At 43.6% G+C, this 19,880-nt stretch overlaps 1 protein-coding gene across 1 annotated transcript in view; it reads left to right on the top strand.

Moving 5' to 3' along the window:
* Positions 1-19,880, top strand: part of LOC115145420 (rho GTPase-activating protein 39-like) — a 210,739-nt gene that overhangs the window by 119,042 nt on the left and 71,817 nt on the right. Inside the window, exon 2 of the mRNA XM_065003224.1 lies at positions 5,298-5,723. Within this exon, the coding sequence (XP_064859296.1) occupies positions 5,298-5,723 (426 nt within the window). The remainder of the gene's footprint in view (positions 1-5,297; positions 5,724-19,880) is intronic.

The following is a 19,880-nucleotide window of genomic DNA, read 5'->3' as shown; positions in this document are numbered from 1 at the left end:
CCCTTAAATATCAGCTGTGCTAGCACAGGTGAAACGCCTTCAGACTAACGAGGACAACAGGTGCAACACATCCTGCAACGAGGAGGTTTCCAATCAGTACCCTACACCCAAAGAGAACCAAACTCGAAAAAAAGCACACATACACCACACACACATTTGAAGTGTACAAACAGGCCTATTTGCTGTGTCTACCTGTAAAAGGGAGGGGGCTGGATTTGAGTGGTAGAAGCGTTGAAATCCTGTTTATTTTCTTGCCAGCAGAGAGCTCTTAACCTGATGAGTCAGTCTGACCGGCAGAGAAATGCATCCAGGCATCAACACACACACACACACACACACACACTAACACATTGACACACCCCCACACACACAGCGAAACATTTACATATTTGTCAACAGTTTGACTTTCCAGTCCTCAGCTCACAGCTTATCATCTGTTGGCTGTAAATATCTAAACTGTTAAAGCCATTTTACGCTGAAGGCATCCCAAACTCTAAACGACTTTGTCTAAACGACTTTCTCCTGAATGCAACCTCTGTGTCAGATTTCAAAAAAGCTTTACCGAAAAAGCACACCATGCAATAATCCGAGTACGGCACTCAGACACAAAAACAAGCCATACAGATATCCGCCATGTTGTGGAGTCAACAGAAGTCAGAAATAGCATTATAAATATTCACTTACCTTTGATGATCTTTATCAGAATACACTCCCAGGAATCCCAGTTCCACAATAAATGTTTGTTTTGTTCGATAAAGTCCATAATTTATGTCCAAAAAACTCATTTTTGTTCGCGCCTTGAGTTCACAAATCCAAATTCACGATGCGCAGGCCAGACGAAAAGTCAAAAAATTCCATTACAGTTTGTAGAAACATGTCAAACGATGTATAGAATCAATCTTTAGGATGTTTTTAACATAAATCTTCAGTAATGTTTCAACCAGAGAATTCCTTTGTCTTTAGAAATGCGATGGAACGCAGCTACCTCTCACGGGAGCACGCCTGAATGAGCTAATGGCATTCTGCCAGACACCTGACTCAATCAGCTCTCATTCCCCCCTCCTTCACAGTAGAAGCCTCAAACAAGGTTTTCAAGACTATCGACATCTAGTGGAAGCCTTGGGATGTGTAATCGAACCAAATGTACACTGTATCTTGGCTAGGGAAAGAGTTGAAAAACTACAAACCTCAGGCCCTAGTTGTGTCGCACCTGGACTACTGTTCAGTCGTGTGGTCAGGTGCCACAAAAAAGGCACCTGACCTAGTAGAATTTGATTAAAGAAAACAGATAAAAACACACCTTATGGAACAGCAGAGACTGTGAAGCAACACAAACATAGACACACACATACCCATACACAGTAACATGTGCACTATACACACACACACATGGATGTTGTACTGTAGATATGTGGTAGTGGTGAAGTAGGGGCCTGAGGGCACACAGTGTGTTGTGAAATCTGTGAATGTATTGTAATGTATTTAAAAATGTATAAACTGCCTTCATTTTGCTGGACCCCAAGAAAAGTAGCTGCTAATGGGGATCCATAATAAATACACACACACACACACACACACAGCCAGGCATTCCCAGTTGAGTCAGCAGTGTGTCTGTCTGGCAGATGTGAGAACAGATGTGTTTGATGATATACAGAGATCAGAATCCTATTTGGCTTTTAAAGACAGAGGACAGGAGTGACTAGACTGACTCAGCCTGTGATTGGCTGAGGGGTGACTCTGGGCATGTCCTATACAGGCTGTGATTGGCTGAGGGGTGACTCTGGGCATGTCCTATACAGGCTGTGATTGGCTGGGGCTGTCTTGTCCAGGATGTAATATGCTGGGTGGGGCTTATCTAGGCTGTGATTGGTTTGGCGAGAACTATCCAGGCTGTGATTGGCTAGGCGTGGCCCACCATGTTATAAAGTGGATGAGAGCGTGGTCGTGGATGACCCTCCCTTTGTAATCACATTGATTGCCTTTCGTCTTTTAGCTGGGTTTGGGGAAAACCTCCCCACCAACTGTTTCACCTACACTATCTGTGCGAGCTGCCTATGGAATTGTTTAACTATGCACAAATTGGTATGAGATTGCATACTTTACCACTACTCTCTCTCGCTCTCTCTCTCTTTGTTTCTATCTTCCTTCCTCTGTCTCACCTCCTCCTCTCCCTCTATCTCTCCCACCCCCACCCTCTTTCTCTCCCCCGTCTCACACACTCTATCTTTCCCTCTCCTACTCTTCTCCTACTCTTCCATGTCACACTCGTTCTCTCTCTCTCTCTCTCTGTCTCTCTCTCTCTCTCTCTCTCTCTCTCTCTCTCTGTCTCTCTCTCTCTCTCTCTCTCTGTTGTGTTCCTACTGTATTCCTACTGCATGCCACTGAGTATCTACAGCTGTCAGGGATCAGCCTGGCTATCAGAGGTGTGTGTGTAGGTGTGAATGTGTGGGACTTATCTCGGGAGCTCTCCCAGTAATGGCTTCCCTGTGGGAGTATGACAGCTGCAGAATGACATTCCTGCCTGGCATGTGTATGTGTGCAGATTTCTGTGTATGTACCAATTAATGCTCGAACACGTACACACAACAGATGTTTGAGTGTGTTGCTTATTTACTCCGCAGCGTGTGTGTGTGTGTGTGTGTGTGTGTGTGTGTGTGTGTGTGTGTGTGCGTGCGTGCGTGCGTGCGTGCGTGCGTGCGTGCGTGCGTGCGTGTGTGTGCGTGCGTGCGTGCGTGCGTGCGTGTGTGTGTGTTTTTGTGTGTGTGTGTGTGTGTGTGTGTGTGTGTGTGTGTGTGTGTGTGAGTTGTGATAGCTTGACTCTCTGACACTCCAAGGCTGCAGACTGGGCAGGGTGGTAAATAGACTAGTCTACTGCTGGGAATGGCTATGAGTCTAACCTGCAGCCCTGTGCAGACTCGGCTCAGAAGGCTGTAATGGACTTAGCCTCCGGCTGGGAATGGTAGGATAATTCTACCAAACCATGCTAACCTGCCAGCAGTATAATATTGACCATAAATAGTCTCACATAGCTACCTTAAGGTGAATGCACTAACTGTAAGTCGCTCTGGATAAGAGCGTCTGCTAAATAAAACACTGAACAAAAGGCAACAAGATGACTGGGAAAAAACAAGGTAGGGGCGTGGATCAGAAAACCAGTCAGTATCTGGTGTGACCACCTTTTGCCTCAGGCAGTGCGACACATCTCCTTCGCATAGAGTTGATCAGGCTGTTGATTGTGGCCTGTGGGATGTTGTCCCACTCCTCTTCAATGGCTGTGAGAAGTTGCTGAATATTGGCGGGAACTGTAACACGCTGTCGTACACGTCAGTCCAGAGCATCCCAAACATGCTCAATGGATGACATGTCTGGTGAGTAAGCAGGCCATGGAAGAACTGGGACATTTTCAGCTTCCAGGAATTGTGTCCAGATCCTTGCAACATGGGGCTGTATATTATCATGCTGAAACATGAGGTGATGGAGGAGGATGAATTGAAAGACAATGGGCCTCAGGATCTCGTCACGGTATGTTGAGTAAACCCAAAGTATAATCAGATGTCCGGGTGGTGAAGAAGCCGGATGCGGAGGTCTTTGACTGGCGTGGTTACACGTGGTCTGTGCCTGTGAGGCTGGTTGGAAGTATTACCAAATTCTCTAAAATGACATTGGAGGTGGCTTATGGTGGATAAATGAACATTCAATTCTCTGGAATCATCAAGCATCAAACTTTTAACAAGACACATCTGTTAATTAAAATACATTCCAGGTGACTACCTCATGAAGCTGGTTGAGAGAATGCCAAGAGTGTGCAAAGCTATCATCAAGCAAAAGGTGGCTATTTTGAAGAATCTAAAATAGATTTTGATTTGTTACTAAACATGATTCCATATGTGTTATTTCATAGTATTGATGTCTTCACTATTATTCTACCTTGAATGAGTAGGTGTGTCCAAACTTTTGACTGGTACTGTATATACAGTATATCACAAAAGTGAGTACACCCCTCACATTTTTTTGTAAATATTTGAGTATATCTTTTCATGTGACAACACTGAAGAAATGACACTGTGCTACAATGTAAAGTAGTGAGTGTACAGCTTGTATAACAGTGTACATTTGCTGTCCCCTCAAAATAACTCAACACACTGCCATTAATGTCTAAACCGCTGGCAACAAAAGTTAGTACACCCCTAAGTGGCCATTTTCACTGAGTGTGCTGAGTGTGCTGAGTGTGCTCGTCCAACAGGCTATGATACCCCACATAGCCTGGTTCCTCTCTAGGTTTCTTCCTAGGTTTTGGCCTTTCTAGGGAGTTTTTCCTAGCCACCGTGCTTTTACACCTGCATTGCTTGCTGTTTGGGGTTTTAGGCTGGGTTTCTGTACAGCACTTTGAGATATCAGCTGATGTACGAAGGGCTATATAAATTAATTTGATTTGATTTGATTTGATTTGATGATGTTTGGGCTCACAACACAGAGAGGAGTGGTACTTATGCTGTGATGTGATGATGAGAGCTGGAGATACTAGAGCAGTCTAGCACCCACACACTCTCCTGTACTCACAGGCTCTATGGTAGGGATAGGGAGTGCGTGTGTGTGTGTGTTTGTGTGTATTTTAATGATGACGAGGGCTGTAGAGGCCCCCAGAGTGATATTTTTATCGACTGTCTCATCCATCATACTCCTACAGCTACAGCAGCATGAGACCCTTGGTAGGCAGTATACTGAGGGGGGGTCAGCCCTGTCTTTTAGCTTCATACATTCATAACATTATGCTCTGTCTGACAGAGCAAGAGAGATAAGAGGTGAGAGAGAGAGAATGAGAGAGAGGGTGTGTGAAAGAGAGGTCGTGTTTCTTTTGTAGTTGAGAAATACAAACCCCCACACACACACACACACATACCCAGACACCCTCAGCAGCAGTTGGCAGTGCCCAGCCCAGGCCCATTAGCACATTGTCTGTGTGCTACGCGGTGTGGTCTGGGTGGTGCAGGTTGTTTTCACATCATGACCCAGCTGGCATACACAGGAGAGGAGAGAAGCGCTAACAGGCAGACTCCCGGCTGCAGAGAGGCTCATATAAGCTTTACACGTGGTTGGTATAGGCATATAGCAGGCCAATGATGTCCTAATGCCATATTACATAGCGGTTACCACCGTAGAGTGGATTCAGTCCAGGCCCTGTTTTAATTCTACAATGTCTCATGGCCTCCAGCATCAGAAATGGGTCCTTTTCCGATTGGACATTGGACAATAAAGTTATATATATTGTAACCCCCCTCCTCTGTCCCCCTCTGCAGGTTGGAGTGGGTGGAGATCATTGAGCCGCGCACGCGGGAGCGCATGTACGCCAACCTCCTCACCGGAGAGTGTGTGTGGGACCCCCCTCAGGGGGTGCGTATCAAGAGGACAGGCGACAACCAGTGGTGGGAGCTGTTCGACCCCAACACCTCCCGCTTCTACTACTACAACGCTTCCACGCAACGTACCGTCTGGCACCGCCCGCAGGCCTGTGACATCATCCCCCTCGCCAAGCTACAGACGCTGAAGCAGCACACGGACGTGCCCTGCCCGGGAGGGACGGGGGGGGACAAAGGAGGGAGGACGTCAACGGATAACAGTCCAGGGAGGAGCAGTGCCGTCAGTCGAGAGGGGAGCACCTCGTCTTCACTGGACCAGGACCTGACCACATCGGAGAAACAGGGGAACAGAGAGGAGGCAGAGAGGTATAAACACACCACACAATAGAAACTACACGAACATGACCACCACCCTAATTTGACCACAGCACCAGACCAGGAACTGAACACATCGGAGAAACAGGGGAACAGAGAGGAGGCAGAGAGGTATAAACACACCACACAATAGAAACTACACGAACATGACCACCACCCTAATTTGACCACAGCACCAGACCAGGAACTGAACACATCTGAGAAAACAGGCGAGGAGGCAGACGCGTAAATACACACTACACTGACACCAACCCTAACCCTTAACACAACCACAACACAACCACAACACAACCACAACACTAACCCTTAACACAACCACAACACTAACCCTAAACACAACCACAACACAACCACAACCCTAACCCTTAACACTACCACAACACTAACCCTTAACACTACCACAACACTAACCCTTAACACAACCACAACACTAACCCTTAACACAACCACAACACTAACCCTTAACACAACCACAACACTAACCCTAAACACAACCACAACACTAACCCTAAACACAACCACAACACTAACCCTTAACACTACCACAACACTAACCCTTAACACAACCATAACCCTTAACACTACCACAACACTAACCCTTAACACAACCACAACACTAACCCTAAACACAACCACAACACAACCACAACACTAACCCTTAACACAACCACAACACTAACCCTAAACACAACCACAACACTAACCCTAAACACAACCACAACACTAACCCTAAACACAACCACAACACTAAACCTTAACACAACCACAACACTAACCCTAAACACAACCACAACACTAACCCTAAACACAACCACTAAACACAACCACAACACTAACCCTAAACACAACCACAACACTAACCCTAAACACAACCACAACACTAACCCTTAACACAACCACAACACAACCACAACACTAACCCTAAACACAACCACAACACAACCACAACACTAACCCTAACACAACCACAACACTAACCCTAAACACAACCACAACACTAACCCTAAACACAACCACAACACTAACCCTAAACACAACCACAACACTAACCCTTAACACAACCACAACCACAACACTAACCCTAAACACAACCACAACACTAACCCTTAACACAACCACAACCCTAACCCTAACACAACACAACCACAACACAACCACAACACTAACCCTAAACACAACCACAACACTAACCCTAAACACAACCACAACACTAACCCTAAACACAACCACAACACAACCACAACACTAACCCTTAACACAACCACAACACTAACCCTAAACACAACCACAACACAACCACAACCCTAACCCTTAACACTACCACAACACTAACCCTTAACACTACCACAACACTAACCCTTAACACAACCACAACACTAACCCTTAACACAACCACAACACTAACCCTTAACACAACCACAACACTAACCCTAAACACAACCACAACACTAACCCTAAACACAACCACAACACTAACCCTTAACACTACCACAACACTAACCCTTAACACAACCATAACCCTTAACACTACCACAACACTAACCCTTAACACAACCACAACACTAACCCTAAACACAACCACAACACAACCACAACACTAACCCTTAACACAACCACAACACTAACCCTAAACACAACCACAACACTAACCCTAAACACAACCACAACACTAACCCTAAACACAACCACAACACTAAACCTTAACACAACCACACAACACTAACCCTAAACACAACCACAACACTAACCCTAAACACAACCACAACACAACCACAACACTAACCCTAAACACAACCACAACACTAACCCTAAACACAACCACAACACTAACCCTTAACACAACCACAACACAACCACAACACTAACCCTAAACACAAACAACACAACACAACCACAACACTAACCCTTAACACAAACACAACCACAACACTAACCCTTAACACAACCACAACCCTAACCCTTAACACAACCACAACACAACCACAACACTAACCCTAAACACAACCACAACACTAACCCTAAACACAACCACAACACTAACCCTTAACACAACCACAACCCTAAACCCTTAACACAACCACAACACAACCACAACACTAACCCTAAACACAACCACAACCCTAACCCTTAACACAACCACAACACTAACCCTAAACACAACCACAACACAACCACAACACTAACCCTAAACACAACCACAACACAACCACAACACTAACCCTAAACACAACACTAACCCTAAACACAACCACAACACTAACCCTTAACACAACCACAACACAACCACAACACTAACCCTAAACACAACCACAACACAACCACAACACTAACCCTTAACACAACCACAACACTAACCCTAAACACAACCACAACACTAACCCTAAACACAACCACAACACTAACCCTAAACACAACCACAACACTAACCCTAAAGACAACCACAACACAACCACAACACTAACCCTAAACACAACCACAACACAACCACAACACTAACCCTTAACACAACCACAACACTAACCCTAAACACAACCACAACACTAACCCTTAACACAACCACAACACTAACCCTAAACACAACCACAACACTAACCCTAAACACAACCACAACACAACCACAACACTAACCCTAAACACAACCACAACACTAACCCTTAACACAACCACAACACAACCACAACACTAACCCTAAACACAACCACAACACAACCACAACACTAACCCTTAACACAACCACAACACTAACCCTAAACACAACCACAACACTAACCCTAAACACAACCACAACACTAACCCTAAACACAACCACAACACTAACCCTTAACACAACCACAACACTAACCCTTAACACAACCACAACACAACCACAACACTAACCCTAAACACAACCACAACACTAACCCTAAACACAACCACAACACTAACCCTTAACACAACCACAACCCTAAACCCTTAACACAACCACAACACAACCACAACACTAACCCTAAACACAACCACAACCCTAACCCTTAACACAACCACAACACTAACCCTAAACACAACCACAACACAACCACAACACTAACCCTAAACACAACCACAACACAACCACAACACTAACCCTAAACACAACACTAACCCTAAACACAACCACAACACTAACCCTTAACACAACCACAACACAACCACAACACTAACCCTAAACACAACCACAACACAACCACAACACTAACCCTTAACACAACCACAACACTAACCCTAAACACAACCACAACACTAACCCTAAACACAACCACAACACTAACCCTAAACACAACCACAACACTAACCCTAAAGACAACCACAACACAACCACAACACTAACCCTAAACACAACCACAACACAACCACAACACTAACCCTTAACACAACCACAACACTAACCCTAAACACAACCACAACACTAACCCTTAACACAACCACAACACTAACCCTTAACACAACCACAACACTAACCCTAAACACAACCACAACACTAAACCCTTAACACAACCACAACACAACCACAACACTAACCCTAAACACAACCACAACACTAACCCTAAACACAACCACAACACAATCACAACACTAACCCTTAACACAACCACAACACTAACCCTAAACACAACCACAACACTAACCCTTAACACAACCACAACACTAACCCTAAACACAACCACAACACTAACCCTAAACACAACCACAACACTAAACCTTAACACAACCACAACACTAACCCTAAACACAACCACAACACTAACCCTTAACACAACCACAACACAACCACAACACTAACCCTAAACACAACCACAACACAACCACAACACTAACCCTTAACACAACCACAACACTAACCCTAAACACAACCACAACACTAACCCTAAACACAACCACAACACTAACCCTAAACACAACCACAACACAACCACAACACTAACCCTTAACACAACCACAACACTAACCCTAAACACAACCACAACACTAACCCTTAACACAACCACAACACTAACCCTAAACACAACCACAACACTAACCCTAAACACAACCACAACACAACCACAACACTAACCCTAAACACAACCACAACACTAAACCTTAACACAACCACAACACTAACCCTAAACACAACCACAACACTAACCCTAAACACAACCACAACACAACCACAACACTAACCCTAAACACAACCACAACACTAACCCTAAACACAACCACAACACTAACCCTTAACACAACCACAACACAACCACAACACTAACCCTAAACACAACCACAACACAACCACAACACTAACCCTTAACACAACCACAACACTAACCCTAAACACAACCACAACACTAACCCTAAACACAACCACAACACTAACCCTTAACACAACCACAACACTAACCCTAAACACAACCACAACACTAACCCTTAACACAACCACAACCCTAACCCTTAACACAACCACAACACAACCACAACACTAACCCTAAACACAACCACAACACTAACCCTAAACACAACCACAACACTAACCCTTAACACAACCACAACCCTAAACCCTTAACACAACCACAACACAACCACAACACTAACCCTAAACACAACCACAACCCTAACCCTTAACACAACCACAACACTAACCCTAAACACAACCACAACACAACCACAACACTAACCCTAAACACAACCACAACACAACCACAACACTAACCCTAAACACAACACTAACCCTAAACACAACCACAACACTAACCCTTAACACAACCACAACACAACCACAACACTAACCCTAAACACAACCACAACACAACCACAACACTAACCCTTAACACAACCACAACACTAACCCTAAACACAACCACAACACTAACCCTAAACACAACCACAACACTAACCCTAAACACAACCACAACACTAACCCTAAAGACAACCACAACACTAACCCTAAACACAACCACAACACAACCACAACACTAACCCTTAACACAACCACAACACTAACCCTAAACACAACCACAACACTAACCCTTAACACAACCACAACACTAACCCTAAACACAACCACAACACTAAACCCTTAACACAACCACAACACAACCACAACACTAACCCTAAACACAACCACAACACTAACCCTAAACACAATCACAACACTAACCCTTAACACAACCACAACACTAACCCTAAACACAACCACAACACTAACCCTTAACACAACCACAACACTAACCCTAAACACAACCACAACACTAACCCTAAACACAACCACAACACTAAACCTTAACACAACCACAACACTAACCCTAAACACAACCACAACACTAACCCTAAACACAACCACAACACTAACCCTAAACACAACCACAACACTAACCCTAAACACAACCACAACACTAACCCTTAACACAACCACAACACAACCACAACACTAACCCTAAACACAACCACAACACAACCACAACACTAACCCTTAACACAACCACAACACTAACCCTAAACACAACCACAACACTAACCCTAAACACAACCACAACACTAACCCTAAACACAACCACAACACTAACCCTTAACACAACCACAACACTAACCCTTAACACAACCACAACACTAACCCTAAACACAACCACAACACTAACCCTTAACACAACCACAACCCTAACCCTTAACACAACCACAACACAACCACAACACTAACCCTAAACACAACCACAACACTAACCCTAAACACAACCACAACACTAACCCTTAACACAACCACAACCCTAAACCCTTAACACAACCACAACACAACCACAACACTAACCCTAAACACAACCACAACCCTAACCCTTAACACAACCACAACACTAACCCTAAACACAACCACAACACAACCACAACACTAACCCTAAACACAACCACAACACAACCACAACACTAACCCTAAACACAACACTAACCCTAAACACAACCACAACACTAACCCTTAACACAACCACAACACAACCACAACACTAACCCTAAACACAACCACAACACAACCACAACACTAACCCTTAACACAACCACAACACTAACCCTAAACACAACCACAACACTAACCCTAAACACAACCACAACACTAACCCTAAACACAACCACAACACTAACCCTAAAGACAACCACAACACAACCACAACACTAACCCTAAACACAACCACAACACTAACCCTTAACACAACCACAACACTAACCCTAAACACAACCACAACACTAACCCTTAACACAACCACAACACTAACCCTAAACACAACCACAACACTAACCCTTAACACAACCACAACACTAACCCTAAACACAACCACAACACTAACCCTTAACACAACCACAACCCTAACCCTTAACACAACCACAACACAACCACAACACTAACCTTAAACACAACCACAACACTAACCCTAAACACAACCACAACACTAACCCTTAACACAACCACAACCCTAAACCCTTAACACAACCACAACACAACCACAACACTAACCCTTAACACAACCACAACACAACCACAACACTAACCCTAAACACAACCACAACACTAACCCTAAACACAACCACAACACTAACCCTTAACACAACCACAACACTAACCCTTAACACAACCACAACACTAACCCTAAACACAACCACAACACAACCACAACACTAACCCTTAACACAACCACAACACTAACCCTAAACACAACCACAACACAACCACAACACTAACCCTAAACACAACCACAACACTAACCCTAAACACAACCACAACACTAACCCTAAACACAACCACAACACAACCACAACACTAACCCTAAACACAACCACAACACTAACCCTAAACACAACCACAACACTAACCCTAAACACAACCACAACACTAACCCTAAACACAACCACAACACTAACCCTTAACACAACCACAACACTAACCCTAAACACAACCACAACACAACCACAACACTAACCCTAAACACAACCACAACACAACCACAACACTAACCCTTAACACAACCCTAACCCTTAACACAACCACAACACTAACCCTTAACACAACCACAACACTAACCCTTAACACAACCACAACACTAACCCTAAACACAACCACAACACTAACCCTTAACACAACCACAACCCTAACCCTTAACACAACCACAACACTAACCCTAAACACAACCACAACACAACCACAACACTAACCCTTAACACAACCACAACACTAACCCTAAACACAACCACAACACAACCACAACACTAACCCTAAACACAACCACAACACTAACCCTAAACACAACCACAACACTAACCCTAAACACAACCACAACACTAACCCTAAACACAACCACAACACAACCACAACACTAACCCTAAACACAACCACAACACTAACCCTAAACACAACCACAACACTAACCCTTAACACAACCACAACACAACCACAACACTAACCCTAAACACAACCACAACACTAACCCTAAACACAACCACAACACAACCACAACACTAACCCTTAACACAACCACAACCCTAACTCTTAACACAACCACAACACTAACCCTTAACACAACCACAACACTAACCCTTAACACAACCACAACACAACCACAACACTAACCCTAAACACAACCACAACACTAACCCTTAACACAACCACAACACAACCACAACACAACCACAACACTAACCCTAAACACAACCACAACACTAACCCTAAACACAACCACAACACTAACCCTTAACACAACCACAACACTAACCCTTAACACAACCACAACACTAACCCTAAACACAACCCCAACAAAACCACAACACTAACCCTTAACACAACCACAACACTAACCCTAAACACAACCACAACACAACCACAACACTAACCCTAAACACAACCACAACACTAACCCTAAACACAACCACAACACTAACCCTAAACACAACCACAACACAACCACAACACTAACCCTAAACACAACCACAACACAACCACAACACTAACCCTAAACACAACCACAACACTAACCCTAAACACAACCACAACACTAACCCTAAACACAACCACAACACTAACCCTTAACACAACCACAACACTAACCCTAAACACAACCACAACACAACCACAACACTAACCCTAAACACAACCACAACACAACCACAACACTAACCCTTAACACAACCCTAACCCTTAACACAACCACAACACTAACCCTTAACACAACCACAACACTAACCCTTAACACAACCACAACACTAACCCTAAACACAACCACAACACTAACCCTTAACACAACCACAACCCTAACCCTTAACACAACCACAACACTAACCCTAAACACAACCACAACACAACCACAACACTAACCCTTAACACAACCACAACACTAACCCTAAACACAACCACAACACAACCACAACACTAACCCTAAACACAACCACAACACAACCACAACACTAACCCTAAACACAACCACAACACTAACCCTAAACACAACCACAACACTAACCCTAAACACAACCACAACACTAACCCTAAACACAACCACAACACTAACCCTAAACACAACCACAACACTAACCCTAAACACAACCACAACACAACCACAACACTAACCCTTAACACAACCACAACACAACCACAACACTAACCCTAAACACAACCACAACACTAACCCTAAACACAACCACAACACAACCACAACACTAACCCTTAACACAACCACAACCCTAACTCTTAACACAACCACAACACTAACCCTTAACACAACCACAACACTAACCCTTAACACAACCACAACACAACCACAACACTAACCCTAAACACAACCACAACACTAACCCTTAACACAACCACAACACTAACCCTAAACACAACCACAACACTAACCCTTAACACAACCACAACCCTAACCCTTAACACAACCACAACACAACCACAACACTAACCCTTAACACAACCACAACACAACCACAACACTAACCCTTAACACAACCACAACCCTAACTCTTAACACAACCACAACACTAACCCTTAACACAACCACAACACTAACCCTTAACACAACCACAACACTAACCCTAAACACAACCACAACACTAACCCTAAACACAACCACAACACTAACCCTTAACACAACCACAACCCTAACCCTTAACACAACCACAACACAACCACAACACTAACCCTTAACACAACCACAACACTAACCCTAAACACAACCACAACACAACCACAACACTAACCCTAAACACAACCACAACCCTAACCCTAAACACAACCACAACACTAACCCTAAACACAACCACAACACAACCACAACACTAACCCTAAACACAACCACAACACAACCACAACACTAACCCTAAACACAACCACAACACTAACCCTTAACACAACCACAACACTAACCCTAAACACAAACACAACCACAACACTAACCCTAAACACAACCACAACACTAACCCTAAACACAACCACAACCCTAACCCTTAACACAACCACAACACTAACCCTTAACACAACCACAACACAACCACAACACTAACCCTAAACACAACCACAACACTAACCCTAAACACAACCACAACACTAACCCTTAACACAACCACAACACTAACCCTTAACACAACCACAACAAAACCACAACACTAACCCTAAACACAACCACAACACTAACCCTAAACACAACCACAACACAACCACAACACTAACCCTTAACACAACCACAACCCTAACCCTTAACACAACCACAACACTAACCCTAAACACAACCACAACACTAACCCTTAACACAACCACAACACTAACCCTTAACACAACCACAACACTAACCCTTAACACAACCACAACACTAACCCTTAACACAACCACAACACTAACCCTAAACACAACCACAACACTAACCCTAAACACAACCACAACCCTAACCCTTAACACAACCACAACACTAACCCTTAACACAACCACAACACAACCACAACACTAACCCTTAACACAACCACAACACTAACCCTAAACACAACCACAACACAACCACAACACTAACCCTTAACACAACCACAACAAAACCACAACACTAACCCTAAACACAACCACAACACTAACCCTAAACACAACCACAACAAAACCACAACACTAACCCTTAACACAACCACAACACTAACCCTTAACACAACCGCAACACTAACCCTAAACACAACCACAACACTAACCCTTAACACAACCACAACCCTAACCCTTAACACAACCACAACACTAACCCTAAACACAACCACAACACAACCACAACACTAACCCTTAACACAACCACAACACTAACCCTAAACACAACCACAACACTAACCCTAAACACAACCACAACACAACCACAACACTAACCCTAAACACAACCACAACACTAACCCTAAACACAACCACAACACTAACCCTAAACACAACCACAACACAACCACAACACTAACCCTAAACACAACCACAACACAACCACAACACTAACCCTAAACACAACCACAACACTAACCCTAAACACAACCACAACACTAACCCTAACCACAACCACAACACTAACCCTTAACACAACCACAACACTAACCCTAAACACAACCACAACACAACCACAACACTAACCCTAAACACAACCACAACACAACCACAACACTAACCCTAAACACAACCACAACACAACCACAACACTAACCCTAAACACAACCACAACACAACCACAACACTAACCCTAAACACAACCACAACACTAACCCTAAACACAACCACAACACAACCACAACACTAACCCTAAACACAACCACAACACTAACCCTAAACACAACCACAACACAACCACAACACTAACCCTTAACACAACCACAACACAACCACAACACTAACCCTAAACACAACCACAACACTAACCCTAAACACAACCACAACACAACCACAACACTAACCCTTAACACAACCACAACCCTAACTCTTAACACAACCACAACACTAACCCTTAACACAACCACAACACTAACCCTTAACACAACCACAACACAACCACAACACTAACCCTAAACACAACCACAACACTAACCCTTAACACAACCACAACACTAACCCTAAACACAACCACAACACTAACCCTTAACACAACCACAACCCTAACCCTTAACACAACCACAACACAACCACAACACTAACCCTTAACACAACCACAACACAACCACAACACTAACCCTTAACACAACCACAACCCTAACTCTTAACACAACCACAACACTAACCCTTAACACAACCACAACACTAACCCTTAACACAACCACAACACTAACCCTTAACACAACCACAACCCTAACCCTTAACACAACCACAACACAACCACAACACTAACCCTTAACACAACCACAACACTAACCCTAAACACAACCACAACACAACCACAACACTAACCCTAAACACAACCACAACCCTAACCCTAAACACAACCACAACACTAACCCTAAACACAACCACAACACAACCACAACACTAACCCTAAACACAACCACAACACAACCACAACACTAACCCTAAACACAACCACAACACTAACCCTTAACACAACCACAACACTAACCCTAAACACAAACACAACCACAACACTAACCCTAAACACAACCACAACACTAACCCTAAACACAACCACAACCCTAACCCTTAACACAACCACAACACTAACCCTTAACACAACCACAACACAACCACAACACTAACCCTAAACACAACCACAACACTAACCCTAAACACAACCACAACACTAACCCTTAACACAACCACAACACTAACCCTTAACACAACCACAACAAAACCACAACACTAACCCTAAACACAACCACAACACTAACCCTAAACACAACCACAACACAACCACAACACTAACCCTTAACACAACCACAACCCTAACCCTTAACACAACCACAACACTAACCCTAAACACAACCACAACACTAACCCTTAACACAACCACAACACTAACCCTTAACACAACCACAACACTAACCCTTAACACAACCACAACACTAACCCTTAACACAACCACAACACTAACCCTAAACACAACCACAACACTAACCCTAAACACAACCACAACCCTAACCCTTAACACAACCACAACACTAACCCTTAACACAACCACAACACAACCACAACACTAACCCTTAACACAACCACAACACTAACCCTAAACACAACCACAACACAACCACAACACTAACCCTTAACACAACCACACAACAAAACCACAACACTAACCCTAAACACAACCACAACACTAACCCTAAACACAACCACAACAAAACCACAACACTAACCCTTAACACAACAACAACACTAACCCTTAACACAACCGCAACACTAACCCTAAACACAACCACAACACTAACCCTTAACACAACCACAACCCTAACCCTTAACACAACCACAACACTAACCCTAAACACAACCACAACACAACCACAACACTAACCCTAAACACAACCACAACACTAACCCTTAACACAACCCTAACCCTTAACACAACCACAACACAACCACAACACTAACCCTTAACACAACCACAACACTAACCCTAAACACAACCACAACACAACCACAACACTAACCCTAAACACAACCACAACCCTAACCCTAAACACAACCACAACACTAACCCTAAACACAACCACAACACAACCACAACACTAACCCTAAACACAACCACAACACAACCACAACACTAACCCTAAACACAACCACAACACTAACCCTTAACACAACCACAACACTAACCCTAAACACAAACACAACCACAACACTAACCCTAAACACAACCACAACACTAACCCTAAACACAACCACAACCCTAACCCTTAACACAACCACAACACTAACCCTTAACACAACCACAACACAACCACAACACTAACCCTAAACACAACCACAACACTAACCCTAAACACAACCACAACACTAACCCTTAACACAACCACAACACTAACCCTTAACACAACCACAACAAAACCACAACACTAACCCTAAACACAACCACAACACTAACCCTAAACACAACCACAACACAACCACAACACTAACCCTTAACACAACCACAACCCTAACCCTTAACACAACCACAACACTAACCCTAAACACAACCACAACACTAACCCTTAACACAACCACAACACTAACCCTTAACACAACCACAACACTAACCCTTAACACAACCACAACACTAACCCTTAACACAACCACAACACTAACCCTTAACACAACCACAACACTAACCCTAAACACAACCACAACACTAACCCTAAACACAACCCTAACCCTTAACACAACCACAACACTAACCCTTAACACAACCACAACACAACCACAACACTAACCCTTAACACAACCACAACACTAACCCTAAACACAACCACAACACTAAGCCTTAACACAACCACAACAAAACCACAACACTAACCCTAAACACAACCACAACACTAACCCTAAACACAACCACAACAAAACCACAACACTAACCCTTAACACAACAACAACACTAACCCTTAACACAACCGCAACACTAACCCTAAACACAACCACAACACTAACCCTTAACACAACCACAACCCTAACCCTTAACACAACCACAACACTAACCCTAAACACAACCACAACACAACCACAACACTAACCCTTAACACAACCACAACACTAACCCTAAACACAACCACAACACAACCACAACACTAACCCTAAACACAACCACAACACTAACCCTAAACACAACCACAACACTAACCCTAAACACAACCACAACACAACCACAACACTAACCCTAAACACAACCACAACACAACCACAACACTAACCCTAAACACAACCACAACACTAACCCTAAACACAACCACAACACTAACCCTAAACACAACCACAACACTAACCCTTAACACAACCACAACCCTAACCCTTAACACTACCACAACACTAACCCTAAACACAACCACAACACAACCACAACACTAACCCTAAACACAACCACAACACTAACCCTAAACACAACCACAACACTAACCCTTAACACAACCACAACCCTAACCCTAAAGACAACCACAACACAACCACAACACTAACCCTAAACACAACCACAACACTAACCCTAAACACAACCACAACACAACCACAAC

Source organism: Oncorhynchus nerka, linkage group LG17, assembly GCF_034236695.1.
Source record: "Oncorhynchus nerka isolate Pitt River linkage group LG17, Oner_Uvic_2.0, whole genome shotgun sequence".
Classification (NCBI taxonomy): Eukaryota; Metazoa; Chordata; class Actinopteri; order Salmoniformes; family Salmonidae; genus Oncorhynchus; species Oncorhynchus nerka.
Note: the sequence above shows the minus strand (reverse complement) of the source record. Positions and strands in the feature narration are given on the sequence as shown.